The following is a 21625-nucleotide window of genomic DNA, read 5'->3' on the forward strand; positions in this document are numbered from 1 at the left end:
GTTTTGTCAGGTTTTAAATCAGATGCTATGTATTTTAATATCAGTTATTTTTTAGTCTTTATTTATTCTATTAATGTTGTCGTGTTCCTGTATGTACTGCTTAATTTCTGGTCAAGGTCAAAGTCAAGGTTCAACTTTTTGGCCATAAATCCGAAACGCTGCTCCTCACCAAAAGAACACCCTGCACACAGTGAAGCATGGTGCTATAGCAGCATTATGCTTTGGGGCTGTTTCACTTCAGCAGAAACTGGGGCCTTAGTCAAGGTGGAAGGAATTATGAACCCTTTCGTCGAACATCTGTGCGGTGATCTGATGAGGGCTGTGCACAGGAGATGCCCTCGCAATCTGACTGATTTAGAGTGTTTTTGCAAGACGAGTGGGCAAATATTGCCACCTCAAGATGTGCCACACTGATAGACCTCTACCCAAAAAGATTGAGCGCTGTAATACAAGCCAAAGGTTCTGCAACAAAATATAAGTTGTAGGGTTTGCATATTTATGCAACTAGGTTATTACATCCATTCCCCCCCCCCCCCCCCCCCCCCTTTATTTTTAACTAACTTGAGTGTGTTGGACATGTCGGGCCGAAGTGCCGTCCTCGACCACTGAGTTGACACAAATAAGCAAATGATCATGATCATGCAGAAACCACAGGGAAGTGAGTTTGTCACTGGCCCATAATTTTATTTTTATTTTTTTTTGCTCATCTTGCTCTCACCACGGTGTCTTTTCTTTCCGACAAATATGACAGATGCATATCACGCCGCAGTCTGCTCTGGAGAGATAAGGACCGGTAAGGTGCTGGGATTGCAACATCCCAGTGGGCCAATGAGTGAGCACAATGTCGTTTCATACCGATCATCGACAGATAGGCTAGCTGTGCGTGTGTAAATGCACATGATGCCGCTGATAATTTCTCCCTCTGCAAAATTTCTGCATCCACTGTGTAATGGTGGCAAGTCTGTACATGCATTTTGAAACATATTTGAAAAAAACAAACTATAGTTTTCCAGTCTGTCAATCCAGGTGATTGGTGTCATTTGGCGATGGATGCTTTTCCAGTCAAGTGTAGTTGGGTGCAAATTAGTTTTTAAGACAACTATTCAGTTTTTTCCACCTTTGGTAATCAAATTATAGCCCTTTTTTGCATCATGATTGGCATCTCTTTCCTTGTGTTTTCCCAATAAAGTAAAACCAGTGACCGAACAGAACAAAGTGGGGCTAAACACTCAGTTGTTAAGAATTGCCCTACAGCTCGGTGATAGTCGTGAACAATTGCACACTTATCCTAAGTATTTAGTAAGTAGTGAAAACAAACAAACTTTCCACTCTGTCTCCCTATGTAAATGTTGTCATCTTGTATGCGCTCAGCACAGAACCTGTTTGATGAGTAATTACACTGCTTCCCTTGCATTACCCTGCCAAAATGCAAGTTGGGTGGCCACAGGGTTCCCTGTCACAATTTTCGCATTTACATAAAGTAGTTGTGTTAACTGATGTTACCGCCAAGCAGCAAATGGCACTATGGGGGGGAGGTCATAGTGTGGAAATGCCTTAGTAAGTGCAATTCCAGTTACATTGTACACTACAGTTTGTTAAAGCATTCTATCTCAGGGCATCAGTTCAATGAAGAAATATAAATTAGCCTCAAGCCCACTCTGTGTAGTGAGTCACTCTGGCGCCACTCATGGAGGAAACTCATTCCAACAATTTGTATGCACTATTTTAAAGCTTGTTACCATGGATGAGTGTCTGAATTAATCAACAAATAAACTGAGAACACTGACCTTTCACTCGTGTTATTCACGAGATTCTTTTCAACTTCTCAAAATCAGACAATTTTCAGCTTTTCACAACTTGTGTCACTGCCTCTTATAAAGACAGCAGAGCACTTGCAGATGCCGGTTGGCTCTGGTGACACCATTGCTCACATTGGTCCGTTGTATATGCAAATGATTTATTTAAATGAACTTTCAGTTTCATCGCAAGAGGTCCGAAACCCCCAAACCTTGCTCTGTAGTGGCCCTGTCTGGTTCCTAACTGCGCAAGCCCTTACTAGAAGTTGAATCCTACCGTTGTGATATTTTTACAACTATACAATTCAGTATGCAACTGTAGGATTTAAGCATCTGCAAAATGCCACATCTCCATTATTGTATCCCCTTAGTCATGTCTGTTTTCGCTTTTGTCACTTGGTCTTTAAATGGAGCTGGGGCTTGTTGACAGGAAGTGCTATGAAAGAGGTAAGCTTGAAAATGACTTCAGGAGAGCCAAAGAAAGGCCATGTTACTTAATCCCTCACAACCGTCATTAGCCTACTATAGAGAGCTGAACAAGATAGGAGCCTCAGCAAGGCACGGCAAGTCTCTGTGGGTGTCAACACCCGCCCCAATGGGAGGGGATCCAGGCAGGGGATGGTCCTCCTCTTCTCTCACCTGGCTACAGGCCAAGCTTTCCTAAACCCACTCATGCATTTCTCCAGTTACCTGCCAGTGAAAGTGATTTGGGTGGAAGGGAGTGCTGATAATGGTGGGGGACATTATACAGGCATGTAAGAGGATGGCAAGTTCTGACTCCCTTTCCCTTGAGCCCTCCGAGACTTGAGTACTGTACTTGCGCTCTGGTCTGAATGGGCTCATTTGTCTTCAGACAATAGGGGATGGGTTTGTATGCCAGAGCAGGTGATCAGTGGGGAACGTTCAGGGGGCTCAGGATACCCCAATGAGGCCTGAATACTACCTGTCTCAGGTGAACATCCTCAATGCTGCCTGTCCACACTGAAACAAGACTGACCTCCTTTATGGCCAAAGACATTGGGGGTGGGGGATGTTCTGCATGCACACACCCTGCTCTGACAGCTACCTAGCTTGAAGTTGATTTCACACTTGACTAATCGGGAAAAGAAAGGGTGAACCGAAGAGAATGTGAAAACCAGTCATATGACCAATTCATAATGTTCTTAGTTTGAATTGCTTTAAGTTCACGTGATTGGGGAAGCAGAATTATTCATTTGAGGCAATATTGTATATGAACAGAGAACACTTATGACTGGCAGTAAGAGCCCTGTGAGCACAGCCAAGTGGATAGTTATTATGACTGTACAAATCATCATCAGTACAAAACAGCCACAAATATTAATTATATGCAATCATAAATGTCATTATTAATCCACTGAATGCGCACTAAGGCCACCTTCGACCACCACAAAGATACACAATTGCCCTTTTTCACTAGAGTTGAACATTGATGCCCAATAAGGCATTGTTGTATCCCTGTTGTTAGCATTACCATGGGAATGTCCATAGACATCAATATACAGTAATTAACCATGAATAGGCCTACCAGTGTTGCAGCCTGTATACAAGCAGCTCAACCTGATATTTTTTTCCAGAAATTGCTCTTTATACCCTTCTCTGTCTGTTTCAATTTCCTATTGGCTTAATTGCTCATAACGGTAACATTTTGTTTTTTATTTTTTCACTGTTTTGAAAATCCATATCATCGACTCAAGCTTGTTCTGTTGTAAATAGCAAACAGGCCATAGTCTAGAAGTGGTAGAAAGGGGTAAAGGCCACATGGGTCATCGAAGGGGAAAATGATGCAAGATCTAAAACACATTTGACTATTTCTAACTAATTTCTGACATTCAGAGCGATCGGCCGTGAGATTTGCTCTTCTAGCAGGTCAGGATGTGGTTGCTTCCTGTCAACAGAGGTCATCAATGATTATCTGCTGTTAGCTCTGCTTCTCTGAATGTCAGTTTTTACTGTCAAAGTTTTGTCGATTACGTCACGTTTATGTGGATTGATTTGAGAACTGTTTGGAGCTCTGTAATGAAAGATTTATATGAAAGGTGTTATGTATTTTACTGAATATGTCTGCCTTTGCATCTTCCAGATACCATGACATGGGTACTTCTATGAATGTCTCTTCGTACTTGAAATGAGGATGTTCTGTTCTGTTCACGGTGACGGGTGGCCACTACCCTTGAGACAGTTAAGCACTTAGTCAGTGCTTCATCATTGCTTAAGTAGAACTTCTGCTTTTGCACAGTGTCAATAAACCAAAAGGCAGGAAAACACGTCTTTTGTTTGTATTCTCTTGATACTGTCCTCCATTGCTCCTTTAATATCCTTCTTGAGGTCTTAGGAAGGAGCTATGCTTTTTTTAGTTAGGCCCAGGCAAAGGTCAACCCCCAAATTGAAACACACACATGAAGACCTGCATCTGAACTATACTCAACTTCCTTTCATCTTTGGGCGTCCTTCTCTCCCTAACTCAACTTAGTGAAAGGATGCCCGGGATACCTCTTGATTCCCCTAATTTAATTTGATGAAAAAACAAATACTCTAGGGGAATGAGAGACAAGAAATGAGTCGGAGTTCTGGGGAGGGACAAAGAGATTACATATATATGCATTACATATAGGGAAGGAGTTGTGGTGGCAGTAGAGTTGTTAAGAGCAAATTGGATTAGATGGGTGGGAGGCAGAAAGGGAGGTAGGGAGTCGGAATGAGCCGAAACATCCAGTTCCAGGTTGAGGTCGTAAACCTCTCTTTGCTCTGATCTAGGTGGCCGCCATGCTCACCCCGCCAATGCATCTGAGATCTCTGTACTTCATCTGTGCTGTGTAAGGCCACTGATAGCAGAGATAAGTAACATCCTATTTTATAGCTCTTTTGTGTCACGTAATTCATGAGGTGACTTTGCAAAGGATGTCTTGTTCAGTTTATCTGTTGCTCTACAAAGAATTGCTAAATGACTACCATAAATTCTCTTATTAAATTAATTTAGTGGGGGAGAAAGTTCAGCTGTGGTTGCACATACTGACGCTTGTACAGTGGTTCCTTGGCGGGTTACGAGCAAGCTTCAGGTACGCCGCCGCTCAAGTGAAGTGATAGAAAAGGTAGAGCCAGAGACGGCAATGCACTTTAAGCCATTAATTGAATGGGACAAACTGTCAAACACACAAATGCAAAATGAGAACACTCATCAGCATCTACAGTTGGCCTGAATTCACTTCCAGGTGCTCACACATTTACTCACTTGCCAACAGGACTTGACATTACCTTTTTTGGTCACCAGCCACTGTGGCTAGTGATTTCCCAGAGTTACTAGCCACGTCACTATAGCCACTGTAGGGTAGCGGTGATGACAGAAATGAAGGGGGTGTAGATGGATATTGATGGTCCAGGCTATCATAAAAACTTGTTTTCTTTAGTTGTGGCCTTAACATTGCAATTGGTTTGTTATACAAATGTCATTTGAGAAAACCACAATTATTAGGAAGACGTGACAATACTTAATGTCAAGCCCTAGGATGCGGTCCAAACAAGGAACCTGCCGGCTGGCAGTTAGCGGCAGAGGAACATGGTAGCATTAGCAGCTATCTGGCAGTAAAGATGGAACTTCTCGACCTGTTGAAGGAAGGTCAGACAGGCACAAGGTTTATGCCTGTCCGTAGCCATTATGGTATAAATGAATCTTTGGTCCGGTTCATAAAGAGAAATAATATCAAGGTGACCTACAGTATAATGCTCTTGCCGGCTTTGCAGTACAATCGGCATCAACTTCAATGCTGAGTACATTCATTTTGTATGTTGCTAATATTATGTATGCTTAAGAGTATAAGAAGTGTTTAATAGTATAGGAAATGTTTATGAGTATGGTAGAGGTTAATAAGAGTGTGGGAAAAATTAATAAGTGTGGGACTGGGGAGATTCATACAGCTTTAAAATATATACACTAAAAAGAATGCGACATCACGAAATTCACTTATTGCGGGGGTGTTCTGGAACCTAACCCCGGTGAAAAATGAGGGTCCACTGTGTGCGTGTATATATATATATATATATATATATATATATATATATATATATATATATATATATATATATATATATATATAACCATCCATCCATTTTCTGAGCCGCTTCTCCTCACTAGGGTCGCGGGCGTGCTGGAGCCCATCCCAGCTGTCATCGGGCAGGAGGCGGGGTACACCCTGAACTGGTCGCCAGCCAATCGCATATACGCATATATATATATATATATATATATATATATATATATACCATATATGCTGCATCTTAAAAGCATACATACAAGTTAAAAGCATACATACAACAAGGCAGTTGTTGTTGTAACTTGGTCAGTTCATTCTGTTTTCATTCTCTTATATTATGGTTGATTGTGATTTTATACAATGCAGTGCTCTTTTTCTTTCATATAAACACAGGACAAGCGATATGGTGGTGTTTTTTGAGGGGGCTCGAATGGATTTATGGCATTTCGATTCATTTCAATGGGCAATGTTGATTTGATACACGAGTAAATTGCATTAAAAGCTTGGTCACGGTACGAATAAAACTCCTGAGCCAAGGTACCGCCATATTATTTAAGTCTTCATTTCATGTGGCTGTGTACCTACATCTTAACTAAGTAATGAAACGTTGCCCTACTTCCGGTGAACGCCGGTCTCTCACACACAGTCACGTGCATGCTCACATCTGTAGAGGCGTGTGCGCCGGGGATGCCGACTCTGGCAGAATGCTATAATATGTTTTGTTGGGCTGTTCCTTCTACCCTCTGGAGGGCCCCATTGAAGGGCGCTGGCTCTCTACTACCCTATCTCAAGCTCCGGGAGTCAAGCCAAAGCCCCGCCGAGCCGGCAAGCTGGCTGCAGCTGCACACCACCCTGGTGCATTCACAGTGCTGCACTCCACACAGAAGGCAAGCATGCTTATTGGCTGTCGGCTGTTCTATTTATGCTGGCGTTGCCACCCCTTCACCCTTCACACTCCCCGAAAACTGTTGTCAAGTAGAATTGTTGGTGCGTTCATGTTGAGGATATGAACACTTGACCATTACAAAGTTATGCCACTCTTTGGACCTAAAAGAGCTCACACTCCTCTGGGAAGATTTTAGGGTATCAACCATTTTCTAGACTGCTTATCCTGTTCAGGGTCATGACAGAGGCTAGAGCTTAACCCAGCTGACTGACTGCACACAAGACGAAAGACACCTTGCGTTGTAAACACTGCACTGCATGAGAACTGATCCCATGCCAGCGACATGAAAGTCAGCTATGTGAACCACGACACCACCAGTGGTCCTATTTGGAATATTTTGATGGATTATTCATCCAGACGAACATTTGAGAGAAATGAGAATGTGGCCCGGGCTCGATATGTTCAACCGCATCAAACTGCGACAGTCCGTCCGTCAATCCTAGAAGAAAAGAAAAGGCCTTCCCCAAACAGTTCGCGCAGTGTTTAAAGCAGGCCAAAGAGAGTGTCTTAGTCTTATATTGTCAAATGTCTAATTCAAAATGAAAACACTCAGAAGGACCATAGAGGAAATAGCCAACCGGACCTGTAGTCAACAGTCCTGACGTCACTCATTACTAGGCCACGCCCCCCGGCCCCACCGCCCCCCCCCCCCCCCCTTAATGACACAAGTCAACACACGATTACACAACAGCAGTGTTTCCCAGCCTTTACTGAGCCAAGGCCCCCATTTTACAAAAGACAAAATCACACAGCACACCACCAAACAGAAATGTCACAAAATGTATGAATACTGTAATAATGATCTTGTCTTAATTTACCCACAAATTTACATACGCAGTTTACTATTGAACATAAAGCAGATGTACTTTGAAGAAACCGTGACTTATTATTTTGTATGAATGACAGCTGGTGGATACACATTGCACATTCTTCAATCTAATGGAAAAACATTTAAGTCTTCTGCCTGTCACTATATGTCACCGGCATAGACAGATAAACAAAGATATATTTGTCATTAATAAATAATAATTTTCAGACAAATTAAGTGAAATTCTATCATTTCCAGCAACAACCCTGATGATCTCTCACAAATGGAACAGCCACAACATTATGAACACTTGCACTATATGATGATATCCAAGAGCTATTTATAGAAAATTATTTCTTTACATAGATAATAATGCTCAAATTTGATTGGCACTGTCAGAGATGTATTCATGTTTATCGTTATGATTGTACTTTGCAGTGGCGTAGAACTGTACTGCATTATACTGATAGCTGTTCCTAGTTTTGTTTTCTTACTCGCCCATGTAACTAATTGAGGTGACCAATATATTTTATTAAAACTAGAACATGCAGGAGAAAAGAGAGAATAGCATTCAGTGAAACACTCCAAAAAACATCATAAATTGAAGATACGGTATTTCATCGGGCATTGTAGGAGACAACCGAGTGCATGAGAAAACTGCAAACAAAATAACACCTTAATAAATCCCTCACTCTCTATTACAGTATATCCAATTGGAACTTATCAAGCCTGTGGGAAACTCCAGCGGATCAACCTCTGCAACAGATGTGAGTCGGGTGGAGAGTTCAAGGAGGAGGGGTAATCGTCAACTTTTAGTTTAGAGTCTTTAATCGGCCAGTTTGTCTCTTGGGTGTGTGAGGGCACACTGAACTCAATGACGATGACCTCTAATTGGCCCTAATCGAGCACTCCTTAATGGCTGGCTCTGCTCAAAATCTCTTCAGCCCGTTATTTTACTGTAATCTTCCAAATGAGAGAAGAGGGGGCAAAATACCAACAAAAATAGAGAAGCGTTGCCAACAAAAAAAAAGTACAAAAGAAAGCAATGAGCGAGAGTGGAAAAACAAGAACAAACCAAACAAAGAGAAAGAATAAAGGATGAGATGAGGGAGAAACAGTCGACGCCTGCTTCCTGGCAGCCTCAGCTGCGTGCACATCTGTGTGTAAACGGTCAGAGCAGACCCCCACGTGTTTGCTCAGGTCGCCTGATTGCCTTTCCTTCCTCTTCTCTATCCCGCTAAAGACCCGCTGTCCTTCCTCTCACTCCAATCACCACAGCCAAGAAAGAGGGCGGCGAGCACACGGAGACAGAGCGACTCCCGCTCAAATGTTCTCATGACTCAGTATTTGTCACTGCAAATTCTAGTGTATTGTGTGTGCTTTATCTGGTTGAATAATGGTCCAAACTTTGCATATGCGAGCATGTGGATCTGTATTTCTCTCACTTTGGAGTCTGCCTAATGAGTAAAATGGACCAGCCTGGGGCTCAGCTCCACAAAGAAGCCTTCTCTTAACAACGCGTCATCACAGATCGAGGAGGAGCCTGACCAACCCATTTCCACGCTTTAGGGATCACAGAGCTTCCCTTGATACACTGGGCATCCCTTGTGATTTTAATAATCGACCCCTCTTCGTTGTTTATTTCGGTATATAAAACAACTTTAACACCAACCTTTCTGCTACGCCAGCATCTTTCCACTTCCACTTGTCTTACTCCTAACCACGAATCTTTTGGAATCACCTCCACCAAGGTTCAGAGGTGTAAAAATGTACAAGTTTTAGCGAGTAGAGTCATGTGGTGAAAAGGCAGGTTAAGAAAGAGAAACAGACCAAATTTAAGTAGCAGTGACATACCGTTTAAGTAATAAACTTTATTTTCGTCACTTTTTGTGAGATGGAAAAATGATAAAAACGTACAGCTCGGGGAATTTTCATCTATAAGTCAGTGTTTTCTGTCGCGTCATAACCATGAAATACGACTCAGAACATTTTCCATATGTTTTTGACAAAAGCTTAAAGAGTGAAAATAAATTATTGTAGCAATAATTATAACATCAAATATAACAACCATAATAGCAATTAAGCATTTATAAACACTCTATTTACTGTGTCTTTTTTTTCCATAAAAGGCCATTCTTAAAAATGGGTGACTATTGTGTTGGTGCACAATCCAGCATGTGAAGAGAGCACGGGTTTGTGTCGCTGCTTGTGTCCAGCCACGTCTTCATTTCCAGCGCCGACGCACATGAAGGGCTAGGGAGGGTGCACATGTGTCAGAATATAAGGAAATGAGGTGAAGAGACAACTTTATAAGACCTCTCGTGAGGCTTGAGGAGAGGTGGGTACCAGAGCGACTTGACTAAGCGGAAAGAATGACAAGCATCGCCATTCTCTCTCCATTCCTGCAATCCTTAGTCGCAGAGAACACGCAAAGCTCCTCACAGAGTCCGCCAAAGTCCCGCTCCCTGTATTTTTCCATCCGTGGGGTCCCACTGGACTTGCCGTGCAGTTATTAAGTCCAACTGAGCGCTGCTCGGCTACAAGCGCTGTACATGACGCGACAAGTCTGCTGAGCTTCCGGCTTATTGTGAGGGAGGGTGGGCCTTTAATGATAATGGCAACATGGTGGCTCAGACAGGAAGAAAAGTTCAGTGGGGCTCTGCCCAAACCGGCGAGCGGTTGGTGTGGTGGTGGGGGCCGAATGAAGGGTGAATGGGCGTGGGAGTCGGCAGCATGTGTCCCGGGTGGCTGAAGGGGGGTAAGTGACCCATGTGGGTCATGTGGCTTGTGAGACCGGGGGCAGCGCCAAAGGGAGAGGCCTTGTCCTGCATGCACTTGGTCAGCTCTTCGAAGCCGTCGCTCGGTCGCTTGTTCCTCTTGGACTTGCTCGACATCTTGCGGTTTCGCGTCTGGATGCCTTCTTTCTTCATTGTCAGCGGTCTGTTGACCTGTGAGGAGCAGCACATTAGCTTGACACGCCTCGGACAAAAGCTGCACTGACATCATGAATACTACATTTTAATTGTGCCCCCCGCGCACACACACACACACACACGTGCATTTTTTTAAAGCTGCGTTTCCATCTCAAATGCCTAATTCAAACCGGTATACTATAAATAATGAGCAGCTGTTTTGCATAAACTATAGTTGCATTATAAGGTGAGTCGGGGGAGTGTTTGGCTTTTGTTTAATTCAAAAGCAAACAGTCGTCTTGGTCAATTTGAATACATGAGGATGAGGGCCTGGCTGGATCTGAAAGGACCAGCCTCAGACAAATCCTCATCAGTGTAACCGACGCCGTTACACTGAATGACGATCCCACCCCACAGCCTCTCAGGGGAGTGACGCCCCCCATTGAAACAACGATGGATTAATAATATAAAAAGGAGGACGGCCAGTGGGTTCCGCTCGAAAGGGCGAGCTGGCTTTGCTTCACACTCACACTTTCTCTGCTCCTAAATCGATACAAGCTGTCCACCCACTTGACCAGTTAACGACCGTCGGAACCCCCCCCCCCCCCCCCCCCCCCCCCCTCTAACCACGCACGGTGTGGATTTTCGGGGGGGCTACTTACGTTGTGCAGTTTAAAGTAAAGTCCGCAGGCGTTGCACACTGGGTCTCCATTGCCATTGCGCCTCCACAGGGTGGTGGTGGTGGTCTGGCAGTTTGCGCAGCAGGTGCCTGCACGTCGAGCAGCAGACTGCGGGAAGTGCCGGAAAATGCTGTCAATCATCAATTGAGGATGCAACACACTGAACACACCGGTTGATCACTCATGAAAACCTTACTGGCTAACAAAACAAAAAGCAGTCCGTCTAATGAAATGTAAACATTGTGACAAACTTCTCAGGTTTTCTTTTAAGTAAATGCAGCATTCATTTTTGCAACTTTTATTTCAAGCCGAATAACCCAAACTAAATAATAGATTATCCTTTCAACAAGGATAACCATTTTGGGGAATTTGCGCAGTAAAAAAGGTTTTGCACTGTAATGAATGAAAATATTGTTAGCATCTTATAAAGCAGGGAATGGTGGAAACCAAGCCAGGTAAAGTCCGTGGCCCCGCCCAACAGTGGCGTGCTGTGTCCATTGCAGATCAATTCTACACACATAATGAGAAACATTAACTTTACATGCGAGAACGCTGCGGGGGCTGTGTGAGCAGCATACTTTTTTTCTCTCTTTAAATTCAATCCAGGTGTAAGTGTTTCTGTTGATGTACCAACCAGTCGCATTCCTATTCATTTTTTATGCAAAATAATACAATGAAGTTATTTTTTTTTAAAAAAGCTATGCATCCCAGTTGTGCACATAGAGAATGATAAACACGAGGGGAACATAAATCCGTGTATTTTCCAATCCCCACCCCTCTCGGTCCATCTCTTCGGAGCGCATAAGCGGCTCCTCTAGTGTTGTGATAATCTCTTTACAGTATATGTCAGTCTGGCCAGAGAGAATGCAGCGTGCTGGGTGAAGGCGGAAACAGCCGGGAGCCTGACTTCCTTATCTGGGCCGGGCAGATATCCGGATAGGAAACAACTGGATGCCCCTTTGAACGCGGCTCTGACAAACACTTGAGTTGGAAACGCAAAAGCTGCAACCGCAAAGGCCGGCCCGATGGAAAATGGACTGGACTTTTTGCCTCGGAAGACTACCTCTGCGGTCAAGGAATTTTTCATCACAAACTCCACAGTGTGTGTGCGGGAAGTCTAATGGAAACAACGTATCGCTAATTTTAACAACGCTGGCCTCAGCCTACATCATAATTAGCCCGATGGATGAAAAATTAGCAGCCCAGTTTTTTTTATTTTTGTTTCATTCATAATTGAAACGATAATTTCCAATATAAATATTTCCATTCCTTTAGACATACAGCACATAACCGAGTCTTTGTTACTAATTACTTATTATTTGTGTATTATGAGTTTTTCCAGTTACCTTTTCAAACCAGTATTTTTTTATATTCATTTGAGCGAATATAAATTTGCCATAACTGCGTAATGGCGCCGCAACGGTCTCTGCACCATGCGTGTGCTGTCATTTACTCCGACGTGGTGTCAACAAAAGCAACATGGGCATTGCTATCAGTAACAGTATCAGAAGTACCAGCAATAATGATAGCAGGAACAATGGCAATAGTAGCACTATTGTAACAGGCCATGTAGGTAGATCGTCAGGGGGTGAGAGCAACAAACAATTCCAGGAAGATGATAGGGAAAATATAACTTTCCTGGAATTGTGTTGACAGCATCTGCTTTTTGCTCATATTTGGATTCCTTCAGATGTACGAGCGGGACTCACCAGTCTACGTTTGGGCTTGATGAGCGGTCGGTTCTGGCCGTTCATCTTGTGGTACAGTCCGCAGGCGTTGCACAGGTAGTGGCCGGTACCATCCCGCCGCCACAGAGGAGTGGAGGTGGCACCGCAGTTCACACATTCACGGCCCTCTGCGTATAATTCAAGAGGGGACAAGAAGAAATTTTATATAATTAAACGTTTCGATTGGTCAACGACACTTTGGCGGCTGTTTACTGCAGCTGGGCTGGGTGACCCAGAGCTCAGCCGATGTCTCGTGACATGTTCATTTCAGAGTGCATATGTGTGTGTCTTTAACTTAGTCGTGGACCGCTATCTAAACAGAACCAGCTTGGGGAGGCCAGAAAGGACACATCCAGAGGTGTCACCAACAAGAAGAAATGTGGCATAGCATCAAATTAGGACTTTATCAGCAGAAGGGACCCCCCCAGATAAGAAATCGTGGTCAACGTGTTCACACTTATGGTCTGTTGAGAGCTGATGGTAGGCAGTCCTGTCTTTCACCTAAACCTGAAGCTAAACACGCTTTTCCCCTTTTGTCTCTTCTCACATACTTCAAACGGCCTGTTGCTCAACTGTTCCTCTAATTCAAGTATCCCACTATCCCTGGAGTATCGCCTCATTATTACTGATATAATACCAGCGACACCCAATGCCCCACCCTTTCGCTCCACAATGGAATCTGACCTGAGCGAAAACCCTGTTCCTTTTGAAATGCGCCTCGGTTCTTTTATGCCTCCCTCGTCTTTTCCTCGAGCGTTTCGCAAGTCCGGCGACCACGTTAAAGAGAGGTCATTACAGCTTTAAATATTCATCAGCAAGTACTGATGTCTTATGCAGCGTTTAGTGTTGAAATTAAAAATGGGAAGATGAAAGCTGTGAAAAGGCAAGGGAAGAGGAGGGGTTGAGGCTAATTCAACAGGAAGCCACTCTAAGGTATATGTGTCGACAGCTGAAATGTCAGTGTGGCATTTTGTGCACCAGTCAATCAAAATTTACCGGAGCTGCACATCCACTTGAACAGATAAGCGCCTATTAATGCCACAGCTGATATGTTCCTGATTATGGGCTAGCTTCTATTAAAATGTTACAACACATTTACAACAACATTTTTGACCTACAAACGCAGTCAGATGATCTGAGTGGCAGCAACGCCTAGGTGGAAATTAATTTCTTTCTTTTTCTTTTTAGTAAATGATGACAGGTTACATGATTACACACACTGGGTAAAAAAAAAATAAAAGTACTTAATTTGCAGTTGCACGTGATTAAAATGTGTTAAACTAAAAAGTCAGGGAAATTACATCAGTTTACCACATTTTAATCACGGGCAATTGACTTTTTCACTGCACTTGGAGCATTTCTTGTGTATTCTTTTAGCTAATAAGAAATGAAAAATACTATATAATGTGAGCAGATGAAATGTGCTACTCGTTACAAAATTTTGAAACATTTTAGTAAAAAAAATAATTTTTTTTTTTTTAAAAGTGTTCTCGTCATAACTGTGTAATACACAGAGCTGATGCAAAGGCGATAACGCTGCTGGTGCTGTGGTCTTGCTCGCCTCCACTTTTTGTGCGCCAAGGCCGTGCTTAAGAACACAAACAGCGGGGCTCTGTCGCCTGTTCTTTGTTAGCATGCGGGGAGGCGGGGGTGGTGGGTGGGGGTCGTGATTTGTTCACTCGGGGGTATACAGGATATGGCAGGAGCCAGGGCGTCGTGACTCCTTCGTTTTTTAAGTGCAATGAAGGGCACGTTTAAACGAAAACAAGCCCACGGCACGACCACCGCATATCTGCTCCGATGTCACGTAGCAGACCGTGCATGCATTTTGTTCCATGATATGTTGTAGCAACATGGTCTTCCTCCTAATGGGCAATTGACGGAAATGTGGGTTATTGCATTAAATGAACATCTCAATGCTTGAAATCATGTTGATATATATATATATATATAATATATATATTATTTTTGGGGGGTAATATTTTAATTGAATTTCTTCTTTCATTTCTTGAAAATCTCCATTTTTGCCTTTGTGTCCGTAAGGGACAACATGTCATTTGCCCGTTATTTTTTTTCTACTACTTGGTGCCAACTTTATTTATTCATAAATACTCCATAATATGTCTCGTGTGTACATATTTAATTATAATTACGTAAGACATTTACACCCCAAAATATTCTCCTACTTTTTTAAATTGCACAAGGTTGTTTTGGACTTTGGACTACACTTTTTTTTTTTTTTTTTTTTAACAAGGGAAGGTGTGTGACACTGAAATATACATTTCTCGATTTTTATTTTCACTTTAGGAAATGACATTTTTTTTTTACAATTTTAACCGTATTGAACTCGAACTGAGTGTTCTTTTCTTTCTTTTCTTTTTTTTTTCAGGTTATGAAACCGAATTTGATGTGACTCGAAAATGGGTGCGGTGCGATGTGATGAAGAGACTCACCTGAGGTCGACCGGGCTTTGCTTTTGCACTTTGGCGTGAAGCCGGACGACGAGCCCAGCAGGCTGCCGGGGTGAAAGAGACTGCCGCTGTACTCGTGGTGCGTGTGCAGAGGGTAGGCCGGGTACGTGGGGATGGGGTGGTGCGTGGCCGGGCCCTGGCCGTTCATCGACGCCAGGCCGCCGCGCAGAGGGCTGCAGCTCTCCATCTTCATTCCGTCCGTCAGCTGCACTTGGTACTTGAGGGACTCCTTCTCGTCCATCCTGGTCGACGTGGAGGTGGGCGACGTGGGCCCGGGGTCCGGAGACACGTCTTTGGGCGGGGTAGGGGGGAAACTGTAGAGGTGCGGGCTGGAGTGGGTCGCCGGAGTGAGCGAGGACACCGGGGCCGTGCCGGTGTTGCTGCTGCAGGGGTAGCCGGAGCTGGTTGGGTGCAGGCCGGGTTTGCTGAAGTGACTCACCGCCCATGCGTTATGGTGGTGGGCGGCGGACAGGGCTGCCTTTCCGGGATCCAGCCAGGGGATACCGGGGCTGTGGATGAGGTGTGGTCGGCAGACCTGATTCCCGGCGAGGCGAGCTGAAATTGCAGACAGCTTACTCATATTTGTTGTTGTTGTTGTTGTTGTTGTTGTTTTTAACGAAATGCATCCACATAAATTCTGAAAATACCTGCTGAATTATCACAATCAGCCAAAGTCAACATTTATGTTTTCCCCTCCTCAAAATAATCATGCAAAAATCGAATATTTCTGCCGTTGCTAAATTATCCGTGACATACAGAAGACGAATATTCTATGGATTAAAACAAAAATGCGCATTAGAAGCACACACATACACACAAAGAAAAACGTGTCAACCCTTCGGCCCAGTATCTTTACATCGCCCGCAGCTCTCGGACTAACGATTGCTATTATTCATTTTGCAGTTTTATTTTATATCCGGGAAGTGTGTCTCTCTCTCTCCCCTCACAAATGCCTGCCCCAGCACAGAGGGGTTAAATGACACACTTCCCTTTCCTCCTGCTGTCATAAAAATTCCTTGTATGTTGCTCAATATACACACAAACGTCACCGAGGACTTTGGGGCCGGAATGCTTGCACACTTCGTGAATTATTATTGGCCATTTTTTCCCCCTTCAAATTGGAAAGGAAAAAAAATCCAACCCTTCTAAGCATCTTTTGAAAAAAAATATTATCATTTCTTAATTTATTTATTCCTCCATATTCCTCCAGGCACCCCCTATTTAAAAAGCTGCGCGTCTTACCGTGCGCTTGGCTGTAGGTGACCCTGGCCCGAGAATTGGTGTAGTAGGGGTTCCCCTGAGAGTCCAAGTGGTTCAGAAACATGTCTACTTCGTCTTGGGGCAACAAAGGCGCCATGGGCTCCATGTAGTTGTGGCTGAGACCGTGATGGTGCGAGTCCGGGTGCTGGCCGTTGAGCACGGCGTGGTGGTGCGCCATCCATCGGGACTGATCTGCCGCTGCGACCTCCATGTCCTCCAATGGAAGTTTAATCCTCTTGATTAAAAAAAAATATAAATAAAAAAAAAAAAAAGGTCCCAGTGCGCTCTAAAAGTCTCGATCGACTTTATTCAGGAAAAAAAAAAAAAAAAAAAAAAGAATCCTCAGACAATACCGTCTTCTTTTTTCCCCCCAGCTCGTAGTTATTACCTAGAAAGGATAAATAACGCTATTTAAAAACAAAGCGCAAAAAATAATTTTGGCTAATGAAAGAAGATGAAATAAAGAAAGAAAGGGAGTGGCTGTTTTTCTGGTACGAAAAGCAAATGCCAAATATCTCTCGTGTCCTGCTACCTGTTGCCGTTTTCGATCAGCTGACTGCGGCTTGGACGTGTCAGCCTCCTGATCCGCGCACCGCTCGGGATCGTTAATGAGATGTGGCGCGGACTTGTGCGGCTGGCGCCAGTAAATTCCCCTATCAAGCCGCGCGGGGGGCGGGGCTTGGAGCTGCAGGCCAATCCCTAGCCGCGCCGCCGCAATTGGCTCGCAGCATCCAGGCTCCTCTCTTGCCTTTCTTTTTCTTTCTTTCTTTCTTTCTTTCTTTCTTTCTTTCTTTCTTTCTTTCTTTCTTTCTTTCTTTCTTTCTTTCTTTCTTTCTTTCTTTCTTTCTTACTGGGTGCCAATTGAACTGAAAGACTTCTCAATCAGCGGCGTAATATCTGCAGTCTCTCAACAAGCTTCACAACGGAAGACGCGATCGGCCGCCGATAATCGTTTTTTTTCTCCGCGCTTTAAGACGCACATTCATATCCAGCTGATCCTCCTAATATGCTTATTTAGAAAATGAAATTCCATGCAAATTGGACTCTATATACCTTGTAGAATCTTTATAGAATGTCGCACCCACTTGCAGAAAGAAATCATTTCAACTGCTGTATGAGCCATACAAAGAAGGCGATAATTGTGAGTGTTGCTTTCGTATGCTGCTGTTATGTAAATACACAACGTTTTTAGCACCTCTAAAACCAACAAGAGGAGAAGTCGATTTACGACCCCGCATTCTGGCCCATTGTTCCCAGCGTCTAATTGTCTTTAATTAGTAGCAGAGCATTCCACTTGTGAAAACAGAGGGGTTTTTGTCTCGGGGACTGGGCTATCAAACACTGTTTGCATACGAATGTCGACCTTTTCTCTGCTGCTGGCATCAGGGATGGGCGCAAGGCCTCGATCACCTATATGCTGATCCTCGAAGTATCTTCATAAGGGCCCCCATTCACAGTGCCCCAAACACACACGCACACAAAAAGTGCTGCCTGCGTTTGCTTGCTTCCAAATAATATCATGATTAGTCACATTCGTCAACAAGGCCTTGTAAAAATACATATTTTGCCACATGAGTATGAAATGCAATGTGTTGGGAAGATTACTTTGGAAATGTAGTTGGTAACAATTACAAGTTACCCTGTTGAAAATTTAATTGTGTAACTATTTCCATTACTTTCGCACAGTAATATAACTAATTACATTTGATTACATTTAGATAACTTTTCTCAATGTTTAATGAATGTGGCAACAAAACCCTTGGGTGTTTCCCCTATAAAAAAGGGGATTACAATCATAAATCATTATTTAGGAATTAAGCACATATTTTGTTTTTACACGATTAATTAGATGATAACAAAACATGATCAAATGAAAATAAATATGCATATGTGTACAGCATGTGGAAAACCACTATACCATAGCATGTTGACCTAAAGACAAATTTGCACAATTTAGACAATATCGCTTCATATGACAATCCACAGAAGTGAATGTTCCATACAAAAGTCCAAAATTATAAAAATGGAACTGTTCAAAAGTAAATGTCCCATGATGTGTTCAAAAAGTGTAACTATGAGTCTCACCTTTTCAAAATGTCAGACAACCCAATAGATTGCATCACAAGGTGGCGCGTCGATGTTAATTTGAAAAACTATATCATGTTTGAGACTGCGAAAATTGGCACATGAACAGAGAGAGCCAGTCACAAGCGTCGGCTTTCGAAGGAAGCAAGTGACATGAAAACAAATCTGAGCTTTTGCAGCTATTTTTCAAATGTACCTAAAATTGTAATCATGGAAATTTCCAAAAGCAACTGTAATTTAATTACACATTTTCTCCCAGTAATGTAACAGATGACCACTACATACATTTTGTAATCAAATTACATAATCCCATTACATGTAATGAGTTACTCCCCAACACACACGTCTTAAAAACTGGCCTTTTTGTTGCGTGAATATGGAGGCATTTGATTGACAAGGAATAATTTGGAGGGTACAAGGAGGCCGAGAATGGCCCGCCGCCACGCTGACGCCGGGTTTTGACGTCATGTGATCACGTGGGGTGGGGGTGTGGGGTGCTTATGATACCTTGACAAATTCTTCAGGTAAAAGACCCCTTCTATCTCCCCTTCTAACGGCCAACAATCACTGTGTGTGTGTGTGTGTGTGTGTGCGTGTGTGTGTGTGTCAGTCAGCACACAGACCTTAAATTACTGGCATGTTGCCAGAGGCAGGGAGTTGATGAGCTCAACCCTAAGAGCTTGTCAACCCCTAAAACCAACAAATTAGTGCAGTATAGTGACCACCTGAATAACTCACATTCCACCGGACCACGCCACACTGACAGGTGGAGTGGGAGCTCCTTGGTTCATGCGTTTAAATATACTCCCACTTCTAAATGAGTGAATTATGATGCAGGAAAAAAGGGCTGCACTCTCCAGTCTTGCGTGAGGCCTTAGAGGGAGGGAGTGTCAGACATGCTGCTGCATTCCCATTGTCGTTGGCATGTTTGCCAAATGGATTACTCAGCGGGATTTAGCCCTCTGTCATTTCTACCTTCATTAATCCCATTTGTATCTGCACTGGAACAAAAGACGAGTGAGGGTGAAGTGATTGTGAGGGGGTTGGGGGGGGTGAGTGTCTTTGTCAAGGACACAGCAGCATTGTTTCACATAGGGATGCTATCCTATATGAAGAGAAGGGGCAGACATGCACTATCCCTTATGCAATGGCTTGGAAGTGTGTGTAACAACTGTATCACTGCAGCCACTAATGAACAACAAGATTATCATTCCCATCCACACTGGTATTATTATTAAATGGGATTGCCTTTATCTACCTGTTTGCTCCCATTGGCCACAGTCATCCATCATTATCCAGAGTGGAGGTGTGTGACTGTTCAAACGTGTGCACTCTTTGTATGTGTTTTGCTTTGGGGGGGGTGAAGAGCCATGTGGGGCTTGTGAAGATAAGCAGAGAGAGCGAGAGAGAGAATGACACAAAGCAGCTGAAGCATTATTGTCCCCTTTACTCACGCCTAATTAGATGGAGCCAGGGCACCCAGGGGCTTTGGAGCCACCAGCACCCAGTCACAAGCGCATCTATCTGCACTGAGCGAGGCCCGGGTGGTGCTACGAGAGACCCGTCAGCTCGCCATCACACTATTTCAGAATGCAATGAACTTTGCAGCCCAAGCCTCCTGCCATTTGGCAAGGTTAACTTTTTCCTTTCGTTTCATGCACAAGCAGTGGCATTCTACAAGCATGCAGAAAGTAAGAAAAGGGAGAGTGACAACATAGTGTTATTTTGCCTGCAGCCTCACGTTCTGCTCATGAAAGATGGCTACACCACTCATTATTATGCAATACGGAGCGTGACAATTGGAAGTTTTGTCGTCACTAATATTTGGATGATGATACAGTCATCCCTTTCATGATAACTATTTTTTGTTTAAGCAAAGCCCAAGGCAACATATGCATACACTAATACAAGATTTATGGTGGGAGTTTTTTTGTTTTTTTAATTCAGGAAAATATTTTAGATATCTTACGACAAAATGCAGTCTATAATATGATCCACAAATCATATACATTACTGTATATTTAAGGTACAATATTGTATGTGTTTGTTGGTTGTCAATTGTAATAACAAATACAATTTCAGATGAATTGTTGTCACAAAACTAAACATTGAATCCACAAATGCTCTACATAGAATAAATAATACAAAAATATATGTTATATAGTTGCATTATATTTTATCATAAATTGAAGGGCTTCATAAAACAGAAATGCCACCTGATAGCAATTTTAACCCCTGATAGGTAGATAGATAGAAAGAGAGAGAGAGAGAGAGAGAGTAGCATCATAAAATCAGCAAAAAAACATCCAAAGCAGCACATCCAAAATATTGAGACGAGTAGGTGGAGAATTAATATAAACGGTATAATATTTTTAAAAAGTCCTAAACATTTCATCCAAATGCTCTAGAAATAATACACAATACGAAACATGGGGAATGCTCTATCGTCGAATTTTGTCTTAAAATGAAGGACTTAATAAACGCCGAAATGGTCAAGAATAGATAGACAGACTGACAGATCAACACACTCACCCACTGCTTCAGGCTTCTCTCTCTCGCTCTCCGTTAAATGTCATCAAAAACAAACAAACCTAAGAGACATTTGGGTCCCCCTTTGTAAACGATGCACTGGAAGAAATGGTGTCATTGCAGCTTTGCGTCGAGCGGGTCGCGACGAAGCTATGTTTCTGCATGCGCGCGTGTGATTCTGTGCGCTCAGTTCAGTGTGGCGCGCCTGTGTGCAAGGCTGGCTGCGAATAGGAGCAGGAACTTGCGCATCCATACGAGAGGCCCGTATAGCGCGTTAAGGCGCGTCAAGCAGCAGCATTCGGGCTTCCGGTGTCCGCGACGGGCCGGCTGGATTTCAGGGAACATCCACACGTCCTCAACCT

The 21625-nt window shown here is 43.3% G+C and overlaps 1 protein-coding gene across 2 annotated transcripts; it reads right to left on the reverse strand.

Moving 5' to 3' along the window:
• Positions 1-9433: 9433 nt before the first annotated feature.
• gata2a (GATA binding protein 2a) lies at positions 9434-21337 on the reverse strand. 2 transcript variants are annotated; one of them, XM_061688610.1, is made up of 6 exons: positions 21267-21337; positions 16632-17037; positions 15372-15944; positions 12901-13046; positions 11174-11299; positions 9434-10547 (listed from the first exon to the last, which is right to left on the reverse strand). In XM_061688610.1, exons 2-6 carry the CDS (start codon positions 16858-16860, stop codon positions 10248-10250), a joined length of 1374 nt encoding a protein of 457 aa, XP_061544594.1. In that variant the 5' UTR covers positions 16861-17037; positions 21267-21337; the 3' UTR covers positions 9434-10247. The 2 variants fall into 2 exon arrangements, with proteins under 2 accessions (XP_061544594.1, XP_061544593.1); XM_061688609.1 differs by lacking the exon at positions 21267-21337 and adding an exon at positions 17182-17260.
• Positions 21338-21625: the final 288 nt, after the last annotated feature.

This window comes from Phycodurus eques, chromosome 10 (genome assembly GCF_024500275.1).
Source record: "Phycodurus eques isolate BA_2022a chromosome 10, UOR_Pequ_1.1, whole genome shotgun sequence".
Classification (NCBI taxonomy): Eukaryota; Metazoa; Chordata; class Actinopteri; order Syngnathiformes; family Syngnathidae; genus Phycodurus; species Phycodurus eques.

Bases quoted from the DNA above. Each gene is read 5' to 3' on its own strand.
- gata2a (XM_061688610.1), bottom strand. From the start codon at position 16,860: ATGGAGGTCGCAGCGGCAGATCAGTCCCGATGGATGGCGCACCACCAC. The intron at 15,945-16,631 runs GTAAGACGCGCA...CTGCAATTTCAG, and splicing joins CACCTACAGCCAAGCGCACG to CTCGCCTCGCCGGGAATCAG. The intron at 10,548-11,173 runs GTAAGTAGCCCC...TGCTCCTCACAG, and splicing joins TTTACTTTAAACTGCACAAC to GTCAACAGACCGCTGACAAT.